This window comes from Salvelinus alpinus, chromosome 30 (genome assembly GCF_045679555.1).
Source record: "Salvelinus alpinus chromosome 30, SLU_Salpinus.1, whole genome shotgun sequence".
Taxonomy (NCBI): domain Eukaryota; kingdom Metazoa; phylum Chordata; class Actinopteri; order Salmoniformes; family Salmonidae; genus Salvelinus; species Salvelinus alpinus.
This window is the reverse complement of record NC_092115.1, coordinates 34538645-34557872: the sequence shown is the minus strand read 5'-3', so window position 1 is coordinate 34557872 and position 19228 is coordinate 34538645. Positions and strand designations below refer to the sequence as shown.

Genomic DNA, 19228 nt, shown 5'->3' with positions numbered 1-19228 from the left:
TTTACTAGGATTAAATGTCAGGAATTGTGAAAAACTGAGTTTAAATCCATTTGGCTAAGGTGTATGTAAACTTCAGACTTCAACTGTAAGTGTTCAGAATTTGCTGATTTTTTTTATTTGTGGAAAACATGATTTCAGTAACGACTTACTTGTCTGTTGTTTTTATTTATATAATTTATACATGTTCATTTAATAATCTTGGAACACATACAGGCATGGTTGTTCAGTTTTTGGATGGGAAAACTTCCACTTTCAGCATTTTAGTCACAAATATACAGAGGGAACAATTTGAGAAAATGCTTAATGCCATTGTAGAAGACTATATGTCTATAATCAAGACTATGGGTAATGTAGTGGAACCCACTGTCTCCACTCTAAACTCAACTCATTCTTTTTGCACTCTTGTCATCACTCAGACCCCTTGACTTTTTCCACCTTTTGTGATGTTAGACTTATTCTGAAATGGATTAAATGTATGACCAAAGCAAAAACAGGAAATATGACATTTACATAAGTATTCAGACCCTTTACTCAGTACTTGAATCACCTTTGGCAGACATTTCAGCCTTGAGTCTTCTTGGGTATGATGCTACATGCTTGGCACACCTGTATTCTTCCCTGCAGATTCTCTCAAGCTCTGTCAGGTTGCATGGGGAGCGTCACTGCACAGTTATTTTTAGGTCTCTCCAGAGATGTTTGATCCGGTTCAAGTCCGGGCTCTGGCTGGGCCACTCAAGGAAATTCAGGGACTTGTACCGACGCCACTCCTGAGTTGTCTTGGCTGTGTGCTTAGGGTCGTTGTCATGTTGGAAGGTGAACCTTAACCCCAGTCTGAATTCCTAAGCGCTCTGGAGTCAGTTTTCATCAAGGATCTCTCTGTACCTTGCTCAGTTAATCTTTCTCCCAAACCTGACTAGTCTCCCAGTCCCTGCAGCTGAAAAACATCCCTGCAGCATGATGCTGCCACCACCATGTTTCCCCTTAGGGATGGTGCCAGGTTTCCTTCAGACGTGATGCTTGGCATTCAGGCCAAAGAGTTCCATTTTGGTTTCATCAGACCAGAGAATCTCATTTCTCATGGTCTGAGAGTCCTTTAGGTGCCTTTTGGCAAACTCCAAGTGGGCTGTCATCTGCATTTTACTGAGGAGTGGCTTCCGTCTGTCCACTCTACCATAAAGGCCTGATTGGTGGAGTGCTGCAGAGATGGTTGTCCTTCTGGAAGGTTCTCTCATCTCCACAGAGGAACTATGGAGCTCTGTCAGAGTAACCATCGGGTTTTTGGTCATCTCCCTGACCAAGGCCCTTCTCCCCTGATTGCTCAATTTGGCCGGGCGTCCAGCTCTAGAAAGAGACTTGGTGGTTCCAAACTTCTTCCATTTAAGAATGATGGAGGCCACTTTGTTCTTGGGGACCTTCAATGCTGCAGAATTTATTTGGTACCCTTCCCCAGATCTGAAACTAGGCACAATCCTGTCTCGGATCTCTACAGACAATTACTTCGACCTCATGGCTTGGTTTTTGCTCTGACATGCACTGTCAACTGTGGGACCTTATATAGACAGGTGTGTCCGTTTCCAAATCGTGTCCATTCAATTGAATTTACCACAGGTGGACTCTAATCAAGTTATATAAACGTCTCAAGGATGATCAATGGAAACAGGATGCACCTGAGCTCAATTTTGAGTCTCATAGCAAAGGGTCTGAATACTTGTATGTAAATTTGATATTTCCGTTTTTTTTTTTTAATACATTTGCAAAAAATTCTAAACTGTTTTTGCTTTGTCATTATTGGGTATTGTGTGTAGATTGATGAGAGGGAAAAACAATTTAATACATTTTAGAATAAGGCTGTAGCGTAACAAAATGTGGAAAAAGTAAAGGGGTCTGAATACTTTCCGAATGCACTGTATATGTGCATTTGCAACAAAACAAAAATAATCAATCTTTACTTTACGCAATATTTCAACAGAAACCAAATCTATTCTCTCATGTTACTCAAACAGCATTGATGACAACTTTGAGTGAGCGGTAAATGGGTGCAGTTTTATTTAGTTTATAAACTTAATAAAGCAAGAGTGGATCCAATTGTACTGTATATTCATCAACAGGCAATAGCCATAGTGGTACGACACTGACTGTTTCAATGGGCTTGTCCCTTCAGTCTATATGCAGCAAACTCAATATTGGTCTGCACAGTTCCTTGAAAATAGATTTTATTTAATTAATTTTCTTGAGTCTGTTCATTCAAGTAGTGTTTGTATTTAGAGGACCAATGATGAAAACTCATATTTATATGGTGTGTACTTTCCTAATTTTCTTTTTGGCACGCTGTCAAAAATATTTAACAAAAAGAACACTGTATTTAAAAAAAAAAAAAATATGAAATTCAGATAAATAAGATTGTGCAAAGCTTCTCCCTGTTAGAGTTATGTTTGTTTTGTTGGTTTGGAGCCTGGCCAGTGGAGAAGGAACAGTTTTTGAAAACTATCGTAAGGCACAGGCTTATTACCCAAGATACTCCTCTAAAGGATGGCTCTAATCTGAATTGATATGTCATGATATCTTGACATTATAAAGAGGGATTATTTCTTCTTTACCAAATCAGCTGCACTGTCTTCTTGTAAAATATTGTCTGTAGTCTGCGGGCAATTCCATTATACCTGGGGGCCTCTCATTCTCTTTCTGTCTTAAACCACAGCCTCAAATGTAACCCCAATTACTCTTCCATGCAACAGGGTCACAAAACTAAGCCATACCAGAAAGGTCAAGGTTTACAGTAGAATATAGCTTTATTTATCCATTATATAGAGACAACATTTTAAAGGTGACAAATCCCCATCAATTCCTGGCTTGAAGGTATTTATCAAACTGTCATTTGTAGTTCAGGGGCAGACTTAGATTAAAAAAAAATATATATATTTAGATTAAAAAAGCTGTTTTCTTGCAGGAAGCCTTAAAAACACATTGCATGAAACTAAGGTAAAACACTGCCCTCTCTCTTACCTGCAGAATCAAATTGCAAAGTAAAAATGGTCTATACAGTTATGTTTAAGATCTTTGTTCTTCAACTTCCTTGTGCATAGTTTCTTTAAAGACCTCAGATGGCTACTTAATGTCAAACTTAATTATTTTCTGAATATGCCATCTTTAGATTCGGAACGAAGATGATGAAGACACCAGTCTTTTCAAGGGCTGACGTCAGCAAGCTCAGTTTTGTTGTTTTTCTGGCCTGTCACTGGCATTACCCCTGCATAAAGTAACATAAGTCAGCAGTGATTTAGATGTGAAAATGATCTTCGCTTCTTTGGAATAGACCTGTGGAATATTCTATATTGGCATAGCCAGTACAGTAAACAGGTTGTATCTATCCTTGTCGCTGTGTGGTGAAATGTTGTTCCATCTGTGGTTGTTTACCGTCTTAGGCCATAAATGTCTTCTTTACTCTATAACCCCATTCAGCTCTCAAAATGGACATCCTTATTTCAAGCCTTAAACTAGTGAAAATATTGATGGATCAAGCATTAGGGTTTCAAGTGCTGCAGTGCAGAGGGCCTGGTATTTGTCATGTAATATTATATCCCCTAAATCACATGGCTTCAGAGACAAAACTCCCATATCTTATTTCCCTAATGATATAAGGTAGATTGAAGTCACAATATGTTGTTTAGATATACAGACAACCGGAGTAGGCATTATAGACTGCACTCTGATACCTATTATTCATTTAAAAAACTAAGACTCAAGTTCACTTTCTCCTGGGAGTAGGCCTACATTAAGTCAAATGTCTCCTTTGGGTCAACTTGGTGGCACATTGGAGCATGCCAGCTTTTATGGGGTTTATATCGATATCTGTGTACGACCTACGCTGACATACAGTACCACATGCTGAGAGTCTGACACTGGCTGAGGGATGAACGTTTTATCACTTCTTTAGTCACAGCAGCTAGGTTTCCATCCAATTGGCAACATATTTTGGTGTAAATATGCAAATTTCCAAACGAACTTGATGGGATAAATATCAGCACGTGGTGATGTAGTGGACACAAAATGTGAATTTTTTGCATACTGACCAGACACGTCACGTACGCGAGCGACGCAAAATACATTTAGAAATCCATGTTATTCAATTATTGCACCCACACTGCTCGCGCGAGTCAATGAGCGTCTGCGTTGCCAAGGGCTAAAATATAAGTAATTTCTATTTCTGACGCAGATCGCGCTGAAAGTCCTGCCTCTCCCATCTCCTCATTAGTTTATAGAACCAGGTACCCAGGTGCCATCTCATTGGTTATACCCACGTGGGTGACTGAAAGACGAACTGTTTTGCCGGTAGTCGTGGTAATACTATGAAAGTTTAGAAGACAATCACCATATAAATTAAAAGATGAAAAAGCCTGGAAGGAGGAGAGATTACTAGAAACGATTCGGTTGCCCATTTTATGTGTGGATTAATTGGCGAAGTAGAGGAGCTTGTGCATTTCAGGTAAAATAACAACTCAATGTTTATATCTGTAAGGAATTGTATTAGATATTGGTAACTTGTTTTGACAACTTCTCAACATTAGCTATGGATGACATAATATACACACTCCCTCTTTCTATTGGACATATGCTGGACTCATTGGACACATGCACGACACCCACAACTCCCCTCCCCCATGACAATCACTCAGACACACACAACTCAGGGTTGGAGCTCCAGACAAAGAACTATGTCAAGAACCAATGGAACGTCGACACCGGGTACGAGCAGGACTACCCACGACCCAGATCGACCAATCGGAAGGCCAGACGACAAGATCAACCTACTTTGCTTGTTGCCTATATAATCTGTATGTACTGCTTAGAGCGGCCTCTTCTCCGACGATTTCATAAGAATCTGACAGAAAGGGGCCGTGCACGTTTTTGCCTGATATCTTTACACTTTAATAAAACGGCCTTATAATAAAATTATCCACCTCGTCCTATGTCTCCACTTGGTCTCCTGTCTCCAGTAAACGTTTTATCAACATATCCCAGGACAAATTAGCTAGCAACAGCAAGCTAGCTAAATAGGACAAATTAGCTAGCAAGTGCAAGCTAACTAGCTAAATTGCCATACATGTTTAATTCTTCTCGACCTGTCCCCAAATTAATCTCATTGGTTCAGAGTTTGTTTTGCTATTTTAACCTGCGTGTCGTGATCACGTTTGGTGTAGGGGGACAAAATACATTTATGCAAGATAGCGCACGCGCGCAGCAGGTTTGGGTTCCGGGTAAGTTTTCATGTACCGAATACATATCTAAAGTTCAATGTGTTCCCATCGCATTTTCAACTCCACCAATAATTTTGCCACAAAAACTGTTGCGCTAAATAGCAAATGGGCCTACTCTGGTCTTGGCACGTGTACTCTAGCCATTAACACGCAGCTACAATAAAGGTAAGTTGTGCGGGTAGGCCAGTCTAAAGGATGAGATTTGTATGGCTAACAGCGAGAATACTTTTGTTTGTTAAATGGCAGTCAAGCATTGATCATCATGTCACCAGAATAAGACCATCGAGATTTAGCATCAAGATCACCGTGCATTTTCACCACCCTGTGAAGCTCATCATAATTTATTTAATCTGTAGTTTAATAAACTGCATGGTTTCCTGAGTCGTAGTGGACTCCAAGTTTACTTTGATATAATCTTTCATAATGGAACACTAGTCACTTTAATAATGTTAGCATATTTTTGCTTTACGCATCTCATATGTATATACTGTATTCTACTGTATTTTAGGCTATGCCACTCTGACATTGCGCATCCTAGTATTTATACATTCCTTAATTCCGTTCTTTTACTTTTAGGTTTGTGTGTATTGTGTGTATTGTTGTGAATTGTTAGATATTACTGCACTGTTGGAGCTCGAAACACAAGCATTTTTCTACACCTGCAATAACATCCGCTAAACATGTGTATGTGACCAATCAAATTTGATTTGATTTATTATTTAAATATTTGCGCATGAAATCATTTCCACCGCTATTTCTAGCATAATTAATTTCACTTACACAAAAAGATCCCACCATGTCGAACGAACACATTATTTGTCGGCATTTATAAAATTGTATGACTCGCATAATTTAAAAAAAAAACTTGCATACAATTGTATGACTCGTATGACTAGCATAAAGAATGTGGATGGAAATGTGGTTAGAGACATTTTGGTCTAGATTCTAAAGTCAACCTTTTTAAAACCTTTTGACATTATCACAACACTTTAGCTCAGTTAGACTGTTCTTCCTGCCCTTAGGGTAAAAATATATACAGTGATAAGAAATATAGTTGTGTGCGTTATGTGCCACTCGTTTAAGTGTACCATAAGTTTTCAAACAGTTGGAAAGATGCCTGCTGGGAAGCAAGCATATGAAATGTATTGTCACGAATGCCAAAGAGGACACTTGTCAAAGTCAATAGAACAATATTTGTTACCGATGCTTACTGATCCCAGCACTCAGCGTCCAGCCAAAGGCACCTATTAAATCAAATTATTCGTCACATACACATTTTACAGCAGGTGTAAAAGGTGCAGTGAAATGCTTATGTGCTAGCTCCCTCAACAATGCAGTACATTGAGCAATATCAATAGCCACATTTTACAGCAGGTGTAAAAGGTGCAGTGAAATGCTTATGTGCTAGCTCCCTCAACAATGCAGTACATTGATCAATAGCCACATTTCCATGCACAGTTTTTCTGCGAGTGAAGTCATACCGTATAAAACATGTGTTTTTTTACGACAGCTGTGATGGAAACAGGAAGTTTCGGTACAATTTTATAATTGCCGATCTGATCTTTTTGTGTCTAAAATTAATTATGTGAGAAATGGCGGCGGAAACGCATTTATGCGCAAATATTGATATAATCACCATCATATCAAAGTAAACTTGGAGTAACACGATATGGTGTGTGGTCCTCCCAGTACGACTCTGGAAACTATGCATTTTATTAGGCTACAGATGAAATAAGTTATTTGGTGGAAACACCACTGGTGGGAAAACGTGCATATTTGCATGAAAATCTGTCGCAAATTGGATGGAAACCTAGCTATTGATAAGGATAAAAGACTCAAGTAAAAAATAAGTAATAGAAGAGGTAGTATGATGTAATAATGGACTGTATTTACAAAATAATTATCTAATTTGACTGTATATATATATTTTTTACAAATATATAGTGGGTAGTGAATTGGTCACCAGTATAATAAATAGTATACAGTATAATTGAAAAGCCTTTGAGTGTGTATGAGTTCTGAGTGTGTGTGTGTTTGTGTGTAAGGGTTGGATGTATGGGTAGTCAGTGTAGTAATCTCTAAAGTGCAGACATTTCATTGAATGGAAAACCCCACCTGGGATATTATGGCTCTGTCTCCAGCACTGTTTGAAAGTTGAGCAAATGTTGTGAGGTCTAAGAGGAAAAGGTTTGGTCATATCTGATTAGTGCTTAATGGTACACCAGCCACAGAGTGACTAAAATCACAGGAGTACCAGCTGGGACTATAAACAAAGAGCGAAGCTGATGCTGTTTAGACAAGAAACAGAATCCGCAAGGTCTTTTAAAACCCCTTGCCTTCATGGACAGTTAAGACAGGAATAAAAATATGTAACCGACTTTACGTTTACCTAAACCACCGTGACTCACAGTTGGCCAAATGCCTCTTATTTGGTTCATCTTAATTGTACTGTGAAAGAAAATGCTTTTTTGTGTTTTAGGAAACTCTTAGACTAGGACAATGAGAGGGATGGGGTTTTGATAATCGGGTTGTATTGCATCTATGTACACATTACACATGCTACAAGTCTACCACCTACTGCTGTTGGCTAGGCTTGTTTGTATACAGCATGAGGGTGGGGTGTGTGTGTGTGTGTGTACAACCTCCTGCTCTGCTATCTGATGTTTGTTACAAACTGTTTGGGTCAACCTCGCATAAAATAATGCTGTCAACCTAGCATAAAATGCTTATTGATATGGGAAATGAAATGTGATTTCACAACAACGCGTCCCTGCTCTGCTACCTGATGTTTGTTACAAACTTTTCCATTGTGTTTATTGAGGAACGATTGCTCCTCAGTCTACTAACTTAGTGTCATTGTCCTTTTTTCATGCAGGTAGAGGCAGATGATGTGCTCACCAAAGAGGAGCAGATCGGCCTGTTGTTCAAAGCCAAGCGCAAGTGTGAGGTAGCCATCAGGAACAAACACAAGCCTGGTGGTGAGTTTTAAATGCATTTTTAAATGTACTTTTTCTCAGATAAAAGTTATTTAAACCTGATGTATCAGCCTACCCTTTTTTTTTTATTGACATGAAAATGGTCCTGTCATGTTGATATTGGATAAATGACATACAGTATGTGGCTTTCTGCACAGTTAAATTAAATCTCTGTTGGTTTACTGCCTGCTCTGTTAACCAGGCACGAATGTAGTTATGTCACATTGACACCTGAGGGCATATCATAAGTATAAACATTATTTTGTCTACTACTGTGTGTTGTCTCAGCAGAACAATAACACACAGAGCAGAGGTAACAGTCGATTAAGAGGCTGAGATGTATAGATTATTGAGCGAGTCAGAACTCACACAGGCGTTCTGTAGGAATAATGATTTGACTCTGACAGAACGCCGGAAAATGAATTATCTTGTGGAAAAAATGGTTTCCTTTGTCACTATTTGAATCATATTAGTCAAATTAGTGTGAATGCTGATGGCATTGATCCAATCCCAGATTGTAGCTCTAATATGGAGCATTCGTTCAGGACAATTACGGATAGTACCATGGCTGGACTATAGTTTGAAATGAAGAGTGGAACGTTTATTATATTTCTTCCTGTATGGTTAGGAGGTTAGGGTGGTCGGGGGGATTTCTGAGAGAAGCTGATCCAGTCCGTATTTGTTTACTTGTGGTTGTGTGAATGACCGTCACTTTCAGACAGACCACAGATTTTCCCGTCTCTGTGGTCAGTATATTTTTTTCAGTTTGATTATTCTAAAGAGGTTTTGGATTCCATATCCAGACAGTCATATTATTTTCTCTTGAACCCCGGTTCATTGTGGTCTTGTGTTCTTTCTGTGTTGGAAACAGACGCATTCTTTCTCCGTAAATGAAACACACCATTACAAAGTTGTATTGCACTGTAGAACTAAGAAATACAAAGGGTATTATTGATGGATTCCCAGTAGTTATATTATCTCTCACAATATTCCCCAAATGTGCACAGATTCTGCAAATGTTCACAGCTTTCAGGCTTAACTTGAAATAGAACTTAAAAGAACACCTTTTTTAAGATCATCAATCATCATCAATCATCAAAAGACTTGTTGGTACAAGATGGTTTCAGTGTTTAAAAGGGAAAGGGTAAAGCAGGCCTGTGGTTCCTCAAAGTGTATTGATCAGAATGATCCCAGACACTAACACTAAGCAGAGCACTTGGACCCACATTAGAGCTGTCTAAGATGAGTCTCCTTACCACCTCTGACCACCATCAGCCCTAATGCAGCTTGACATGTCTTGCGTGTCAGTGTCGTATGAGGCGTTATTATTTTTCCAGGTAGCTGGGGGTACAATTCCAGGGTAGATTTCATCCTTCAACAGCTTCCTTCTTCGTCATTTGGGAGAGTATTTGACATTTGAAATGAAATATGTGTTAAGTCGACCTAATATTTTATTACCATGGAGAATGCACATCTTACTTCCAGTTTTGGTCGGTTTCTTTTTAAATTTGTCAATTTGTGAAATGGACAGAAATGCAACTCCCAAATTGAAATAATTGTCTTTAAAAACCTCTTAAGGATCGGACCCTTTTTTCCCATTTTTGCCTGAAATGGTATACCCTAATCTAACTGCCTGTAGCTCAGGACCTGAAGTAAGGATATGCACATTCTTGATACCATTTGAAAGGAAACACATTGAAGTTTGTGGAAATGTTAAATTAATGTGGGAGAATATAACACATTAGATCTGGTAAAAGATAATAGAAAGAAAAAAACTATGTTTTTTTGTACCATCATCTTTGGAATGCAAGAGAAAGGCCATAATGTATTATTCCAGCCCAGGTGCAATTTAGATCTTGGCCACTAGATGGCAGCAGTGTATGTGCAAAGTTTTGGACTGATCCAATGAAACATTGCATTTCTATTAAAATATTTGTATCAAGACTGCCCAAATGTGCCTAATTGGTTTATTCATAACTTTTCAAGTTCATAACTGTGCACTCTCCTCAAACAATAGCATCGTATTATTTCACTGTAATAGCTACTGTAAATTGGACAGTGCAGTTAGATGAACAACAATTTAAGCTTTCTGCCAATATCAGATATGTCTATGTCCTGGGAAATGTTCTTGTTACTTACAACCTCATGGTAATCGCATTAGCCTACGTTAGCTCAACCGTCCCGCAGGGGACCCACCGATCCTGTTAATACATGAACACAGCAAGTAGGTCACATGGGGGAGAGGCGTTGTGCCGTGAGGTCTTTATTTATTTGTTTTTTGAAAGCAGGTTTGCTGTTCATTTGCGCTATATAAGATGGAAGGCAGTGGCATGCACTCATGGCTCTATATAGTACTGTATGTTTCCTTGAATCTGTTCTGGACCTGGGGACTGTGAAAAGAACCCTGGTGGCATGCCTGGTGGGGTAAGTGTGTAAGTGCTGTGTGTGTGACTATGCAAACAATTTGGAATCTCCAACACATTGTTTCTGATATGCTGACCACACCACTCGTGTTGCAAAATAAATGTACACATGCATGTTATTCAATCATTGCACCCACATTGCTCGTGCGCATCAACGAGCGTCTGTGTAGCCAGGTGCTAAAATATAACTTGTTTCTAATCTCAGCAAAAAAAGAAACGTCCTCTCACTGTCAACTGTGTTTATTTTCAGTAAACTTAACATGTGTAAATATTTGTATGAACATAACAAGATTCAACAACTGAAACATAAAATGAACAAGTTCCACAGACATGTGACAAACAGAAATGGAATAATGTGTCTGAGCTGAGGTTGAAAAGCTATAATACATAAGTTTTCTCAACAACAGGTTATGGTCAATAATATCAAAGGCTGCACTGAAATCTAACAGTACAGCTCCCACAATCTTCTTATTATGAATGTATTTTAACCAATCATCAGTCATTTGTGTCAGTGCAGTACATGTTGAGTGCCCTTCTATATAAGCGTGCTGAAATTGTTAATTTGTTTACAGTGAAATAGCATTGTATTTGGTCAAACACAATTGTTTCCAATAGTTTGCTAAGAGCTGGCAGCAAGCTGATAGGTCTGCTGTTAGAACCAGTAAAGGTTGCTTTATCACTCTTAGGCAGTGGAATGACTTTGGCTTCCCTCCAGGCCTGAGGACAAAGACATTCCTCTAGGCTCAGACTAAATATATGACAGATAGGAGTGGCTATAAAGTCAGCTACCATCCTCAGTAGCTATCCATCTGTTGTCAATGCCATTATTGATCGATAACAATCATTTTCCCACCTCTCCCACACTAACTTACAATGCATTTTTTAATTGTTAGTTTTTTTAATGCATGAATTAGGATGGCTCATTGTTGGCATTTCCTGCCTAGGTTTTCCCATTTTGCAAATGAAGTAATCATTACAATAATTGGCAACATCAAATGGTTTTGTGATTAATAAGCCATACGATTTGATGAGTTGAATGTCTTTCTGCCAACAATTTCATTTAAAGTACATCATTCATTGTACACTACATGACCAAACATATGTGGACACCTTCTCGTCGAACATCTCAGTCCAAAATCATGGGTATTAATATGGAGTTGCTCCCCCCTTTGGTGCTATAACAGCCTCCACTCTTCTGGGAAGGCTTTCCACTAGATATTGAAACATTTCTGCGGGGACTTGGTTCAATTCAGCCACAAGAGCATTAGTGAGGTCAGGCTCTGATGTATGGCGATCAGGCCTGGCTCGTAGTAGGCATTCCAATTCATTCCAAAGGTGTTCAATAGGGTTGAGGTTAAGGCTCTGGGCAGGCCAGTCAAGTTCCTCCACACCAATCTTGACAAACCATTTCTGTATGGACCTTGCTTTGTGCACGGGGGCATTGTCATGCTGAAAAAGGAAAGGACCTTCCCAAACTGTTGGCACAAAGTTGGAACACAGAATTGTCTAGAATGTCATTGTATGCTGTAGCGTTAAGATGTCCCTTCACTGGAACTAAGGGGCCTAGCCTGAACCATGAAAAACAGCTCCAGACCATTATTCCTCCTTCACAAAACTTTACAGTTGGTACTATGCATTGGGGCAGGTACCGTTCTCCTGGCATCCCAAACCCAGATTTGTCCGTCAGACTGCAAGATGGTGAAGCATGATTCATCACTCCAGAGAACGCATTTCCACTGCTCCAGAGTCCAATGGCGGCGAGCTTTACACCACTCCAGCCGACGTTTGGCATTGCGCATGGTGAGCTTAGACTTGTGTGCGGTTGCTCGGCCATGGAAACCCATTTCATGAAGCTACCGACGAACTGTTCTTATGCTGACTTTGCTTCCAGAGGCAGTTTGGAACCCGTTCTGTGAGCTTGTGTGGCATACCACTTTAAGGCTGAGCCGTTATTGCTCTTAGATGTTTTCACTTCACAATAACATCACTTACAGTTGACCGGGGCAGCTCTAGCAGGGCAGACATTTGACAAACTGACTTGTTGGAAAGGTGGCATCCTATGACGGTGCCACTTCATAAGTCATTGAGCTCTTCAGTAAGGCCATTCTTCTGTCAATGGTTGTCTATGGAGATTGCATGGCTGTGTGCTTGATTTTATACGGATGTGGCTGAAATAACCAGAATCCATTCATTTGAAGGGGTGTCCACATACTTTTGTATATACTGTATAGTGTGTCATTGATCTTGGCTTCATAATAGTTTCTTCTTCTTTTTGTTGAGTTTAGTTACATAATTTCTTAATTTGCAGTACGTCAGCCAGTCAGATGTCCAGCCAGACTTAGACACTCCTTTTGCCCAATCTCTTTCAACCATAAAGTTTTTCAATTCCTCCTCAATCCATGGAGTCTTAACAGTTCTAATTAATAACCTATTAAATGTAGTGGAAAAATGTAGATTTCCACCTAAATAGACATACCCAAAAGTAAGTGCTATTCCTGTGTAATTACATGATTCTGACATGGTATATTTGGAAAGAAGACATCTGGGAGATTATGAGGAAATGATCAGAAGATAGTTTGGAGTTACATAGTTCAGAATACACAAGATCAAGCACACACAAAGCACACACTGTTCTTTTGTTATTTTAGTTGAATTATTGATGACTAGAGCTGGAAACACATCAGATGGCTTCCACAACATGTGAGCAATATCAGAAAAAAATGGGATTGATAGACCTAACTAGAAATGGGCAGATGTTTTAGTAAGTGGTGTCAGGTGTGGTCACGGGACGTTTCCAAGTGTCCCTACACCTCTCCAAAGCGGCATATGTCTGTAAATTAGATAATTCCAGTGCTATTATATATTTGAAATCCCTAAATGCAATTTGTTCAGTATAAAAACAATTTCTACCACATCAACCTCACTCAAACATTGTGGTGGTGTTATGGAGTATCCAGCTACATTCAAGTGTCCTTTCAACCTCTCCAAAGTGTCCGAATGTGGTAATCGAACTGTTTTTGCACACGGAATGTGCCTAAAAGTTATTGTTCACTATAAAAACTAAAGTTCTACAGCGTCAACCTCTCTCAAACATTGTGGCGGTGTCGGGACATACAGGGGATATGGATGCGTAAGCAAGCAACATATTTTTGATGCGCAAAGATATAGTCACTTGGTGGATATTCGATGTTGCCATTAAATCATACGTCATCAGATAACATAGGCTAGATTTGTTCCTACCAACCTAAGGATTAATTTGATACTCCCCATGTAGCTATAACTCAAACACAGACCAAATTGAAGCTTACCTTGTAAGATGTTTGCTGTTTGGTGAAAATATGAATATTTTGATTCTCAGGGCTGGTGATCAATAACGGTAGGTCACAGGCAGACAAATAAGATATCCTCATGATCTGTGAAGTCCCAGCTTTCGGTGTGTATTAACTGAAAGCTGCACCATCGAGAGCATCCTGACTGGTTGCATCACTAGCTGGTATGGCAACTGCTCGGCCTCCGACCGCAAGGCATTAGAGGGTAGTGCGAACGAACCAGTACATCACTGGGGCCAAGCTTCTTGCCATCCAGGACCTCTATGTCAGAGGAATGCCCTAAAAATTGTTTAAGACTCCAGCCACCCTAGTCATAGACTGTCCTCTCTGCTACTGCACGGCAAGCGGTACTGGAGCGCCAAGTCTAGGTCCAAGAGGCTTCTAAACAGCTTCTACCCCCAAGCCAGTTGTTCAAACGTTTACATACACTCAATTAGTATTTGGTAGCATTGCCTTTAAATTGATGAACTTTGATCAAACGTTTCAGGTAGCCTTCCACAAGCTTCCCACAATAAGTTGGGTGAATTTTGGGCCATTCCTCCTGACAGCTGGTGTAACTGAGTAGGTTTGTAGGCCTCCTTGCTCGCACACACTTTTTCAGTTCTGCCCACAAATTTTCTATAGGATTGAGGTCAGCGCTTTGTGATGGCCACTCCAATAACTTGACTTTGTTGTCCTTAAGCCATTTTGCCACAACTTTGGAAGTATGCTTGGGGTCATTGTCGATTTAGAAGACCCATTTGCAACCAAGCTTTAACTTCCTGACTGATGTCATGAGATGTTGCTTCAATATATTCACATAATTTTCCTACCTCGTGATGCCATCTATTTTGTGAAGTGCACCAGCACTCCTGCAGCAAAGCACCCCCACAACATGATTCTGCCACCCTCGTGCTTCACGGTTGGGATGGTGGTCTTCGGCTTGCAAGCCCCCCCCTTTTTCCTCCAAACCTAACGATGGTCATTATGGCCAAACAGTTGTATTTTTGTTTCATCAGCCCAGAGGACATTTCTCCAAAAAGTACGATCTTTGTCCCCATGTGCAATTGCAAACCGTAGTCTGGCTTTGTTTTGTGGTTTTGGAGCAGTGGCTTCTTCCTTGCTGAGCGGCCTTTCAGGTTATGTCAATATAGGTCTCATTTTACTGTGGATATAGATCCTTTGCTGTTGTTCTGGGATTGATACGCACTTTTCTCACCAAAGTACATTCATCTCCAGGAGACAGAACACGTCTCCTTCCTGAGCGGTATGACTGCTGCGTGGTCCCATGGTGTTTATACTTGCGTACTATTGTTTGTACAGATAAACGTGGTACCTTCAGGCATTTAGAAATTGCGCTCAAGGGTGAACCAGACTTGTGGAGGTCTACAATTTATTTCCTGAGGTCTTGGCTGATTTCTTTAGATTTTCCCATGATGTCAAGCAAAGAGACACTTTGTTTGAAGGTAGGCCTTGAAATACATCCACAGGTACACCTCCATTGACTCAAATGTCAATTAGCCTATCAGAAGCCATGACATTTTCTGGAATTTTCCAAGCTGTTTAAAGAAACAGTCAACTTAGTTTGTAATCTTGTGACCCACTGGAGTTGTAATACAGTGAATTATAAGTGAAATAATCTGTCTGTAAACAATTGTTGGAAAAATTACTTGTCACGCACAAAGTATGTCCTACCTCAACTAACCGGTGTCCCCGCACATTGACTCTATTTGTACCCCCCTGTATATAGTCGCTATTGTTATTTTACTGCTGCTCTTTACTTGTTACTTTTCTCTTCTCTGTATTTTTTTAAACTGCATTGTTGGTTAGGGGCTCATAAGGAAGCATTTCACTGCACATGTGACTAATAAAATTCCGTGTTTATTTAATTTATGCTTCACAATGTTAACCCGGAAGGTAGGTAGCAGCCATCTTGAAATGAGGTCCTCGGCTCAGCCTGCCCTTATAAATTAGTGTACCCATATATGGTAGTAATGCTTCTTATTTATCACATCAGCCCAAATATTTTAACATCAAACAATCATTGTTTTCCCACATCATTTCAATGAAATTACATTGAACCACGGTGGGTGCATCAGAGATGACTACTTAACCTGTATACCTGGTGACGCTGTCAGAGAGTAGTAGAATTGACTTAGGCTGTTGGCTGTAACCTGACCCCTTTTTGAAAGGTTGCACACTATCAAGGCGAGACCCAAATGCAACCACAGGAGGCAGATGGTTGGAGTCCTACAAATGTTTATTAATCTAAAGGGGAGGCAAGAGAATGGTCGTGGACAGGCAAAAAGGTCAAAACCAGATCAGAGTCCAGGAGGTACAGAGTGGCAGACAGGCTCGTGGTCAAGGCAGGCAGAATGGTCAGGCAGGCGGGTACAAAGTCCAGAAACAGGCAAGGGTCAAAACCGGGAGGACTAGAAAAAAAAGGCGAATGCAAAAAGCAAGAGAACGGGAAAATTGCTGGTTGACTTGGAAACATGCAAGACAAACTGGCACAGAGAGACTGGAAACACAGGGATAAATACACTGGGGAAAAATAAGTGACACCTGGAGGTGGTGGAGACAATCACAAGGACAGGTGAAACAGATCAGGGCGTGACACACACGTCTTCACAATCATAGCTCAGCTGAAGCTGAAATGTTGGTATGCATATTACCTACCTCTCAAAGAGAGAGGGAAAGCTCTGGTGTACTTTTTGCCTGAAAAAGCTTTCAATACCTTATTTGGTGTGCTTGGTTAATTCAGTATTCTTTTTACTTTATAATTTGAGCATTTTCATTTGAACTTCATTTCAACCTAATGTGCACATTGTTTATTAAGTGGCAAATACTTTGACATCATTATGTTCTGTACAGTATAGCCTATGTTGTAGTTAGTCTCATGATGACCCTGTAGAAATTTGTAACGATGTACGCTGAGAGTCAGGAAGTTCAGGGACTGAATACATTTAATAAATAAACAAAGTTGAACAAAAAAAGAAACACTAACAGCTAGATACAGAAACAATAACACCTAGGGAAGGAACCAAAGGGAGTGACATAAATAGGGCAGGTAATCAAGGAGGTGATGGAGTCCAGGTGAGTGTCAATAAGTGCTGGTGCACATGACGAGGGTGACAGGTGCGTGTAATAATCAGCAGTCTGGTGACCTAGAGGCCAGAGAGGGAGTATACGTGACAAAAATATGGTGGAAACTTTTGCTGTTAACTGGCCATTATGTTTTATGAATAGTTTTTATTTTTGTAATGTTGACAACATTGGCTAAGAAAAGTGTGCCCTTTATTTGGAATAGGCTAAAGCTCATTTTGGTCTCCTCTATTGTGGAAAAACCTTGCATGCTGACTCAAACTCAAAGAATAGCAACTGAATACATTTTTGAGGCGTTTGGCTTTTCTTCCAGATTTGCCTTGACCATGTCTTATGTGAGCACCCCTTGGTGTTATGTGCCACTGTAAACTTGTGGTTAGCCAAACTATTATTAGAACTGTTGAGGGATGACTGTTTCAAATGGTTTGCACCGTGTGGTTGTAAAATTAGCAAATAGTAATGAACTGATCTTTCTATTCTAACTATTTTGAAAGTGGTGGCTGGTAGGGTGGTGGGCCAACCTCAGCCCAAGGCCAGGGTCTTGTTTAGTGTTGCAGTGTTTCACTGTGAAGTCCCATCTATTTGTTATTATTTCTCATTTGTGCCTTAAATACACATGAGTTCTCCATTACTTCCCTGAGACAACGTTTTCATTGAGGGAGACACTGAGGTTTGCCTGGTTAGGTCAGTGGAGGGATGTGGGCTCAAGACCCCAGACCTTGCAGTGTGTGAAAATAGCTCAGCATTCAAACGTGTGGTCTTGGTGTAAAAGCTTGCAACTATCAAAACTCTACTGCGATATGTTTTGACATCTGCAAGACTTGAATCAAATGACTGGAGGGAAAAGAAAGCGTTATTATAAACCTCAATTACATCACCAATACCAAAGTCCACCACTCCCCCATAGTCACATTTATATTTAAATCATGGTCATGGAATTTATAGGAAATTATATATGTGTGTGTTCTGTGTTTAATTTGAGCCTGTTGGTACGTGGTCCGATGGGTTATAAAAGTTCAGTGAAAAAAACTTAAACCTAAGACCGATTTCACTCCCAGGACATGTGATCATTGATATAGAAAAACCTGAAGCATCTTAGGCTTCTCTCTCAATCCAAAACCAGTTGAAAAAATATGAAGTGTGCTCTCTAACTATGATATCCGAATGACGGGCGATTTTGAAGGCACATAAAAAATAATGTCGTCATAGCCTCTTTGTAACATTGATTACATGAATGAGAAAGTAATACATTTCATAGCAAAGAGAAAACCGTTTTTGTTTTATCCTTATCTAGTTATTAGTGGTGAGTGTGGGGAAGATGTTTTCAATAATAGAAAATGAAAGCGTAGCCAGAAAGTGGCTTCTGCCAGGGATCTGTGGGGAGAGGGTACTACATTCCCACTGTCGGAAGGCTAAGGTTTCTGCACCATTTGGTATAGCTAACAATTAAGAATAATTTTGTTCTAAAATGCTACTGCTGCCCCTATGTATCAATGAACACAAGGTTGCTTGACATCTATCTACGGTTTGTTCTGTTTGCCAAAGCAATAATTCCTTGCGAGTCAAAGGCATTTTTTGCAAACTTGCTTAAAGTATACAAACAAAAACTTTACCGCGCTGTACGCATACCCAGGGGGTGAGGAAGAAAGATTTTACAAGAGGGTGGAAATAAGAGAGGTTAGCAGAACTGCTAACTGCTTGACTCTGCTCTTCCACTGTGGTGAACTAGACTGTCTCAGTGGTGTACCATAGTATCTTTGTTTTTTCCCAAGGGATCCAGAACCCTGCACCATTGTCGCTGTTGTTTTCTTGATTTTGCATGGTATTTCCACAAATAAGATCCATATTGAAACCACTTTAACAGAAGAGATACGCTTTATGTTGAAGTGTGTGAGTGCTGCGGTAAGATCATAAACATTCAATAAATAGTGCATTTAGGCCTATGCCCCTCCTATGGATCATTAGAAACATGCCTGCATAGGCCTACTCAGTTATTTCCTGACTGCAACATTGCAAGTCTCCTTTTCATGCGGCGGAAGCAACATAGAGTAACAAGCATGTCTTTCTTGTGAGGTGGACGTAAACAGTGGAAGTAGATTCATGCCAAAACAAAGTACAATAAAAACATTGAAGTATGACACAAATTTGCTTGAAAATGTTGA

General features: G+C 39.9%; 1 protein-coding gene across 1 annotated transcript in view; it reads left to right on the top strand.

The window, feature by feature from the left end:
- LOC139559996 (parathyroid hormone/parathyroid hormone-related peptide receptor-like) overlaps positions 1 to 19228 on the top strand; it is an 87659-nt gene that overhangs the window by 36772 nt on the left and 31659 nt on the right. Inside the window, exon 2 of the mRNA XM_071376507.1 lies at positions 8131 to 8233. Within this exon, the coding sequence (XP_071232608.1) occupies positions 8131 to 8233 (103 nt within the window). The remainder of the gene's footprint in view (positions 1 to 8130; positions 8234 to 19228) is intronic.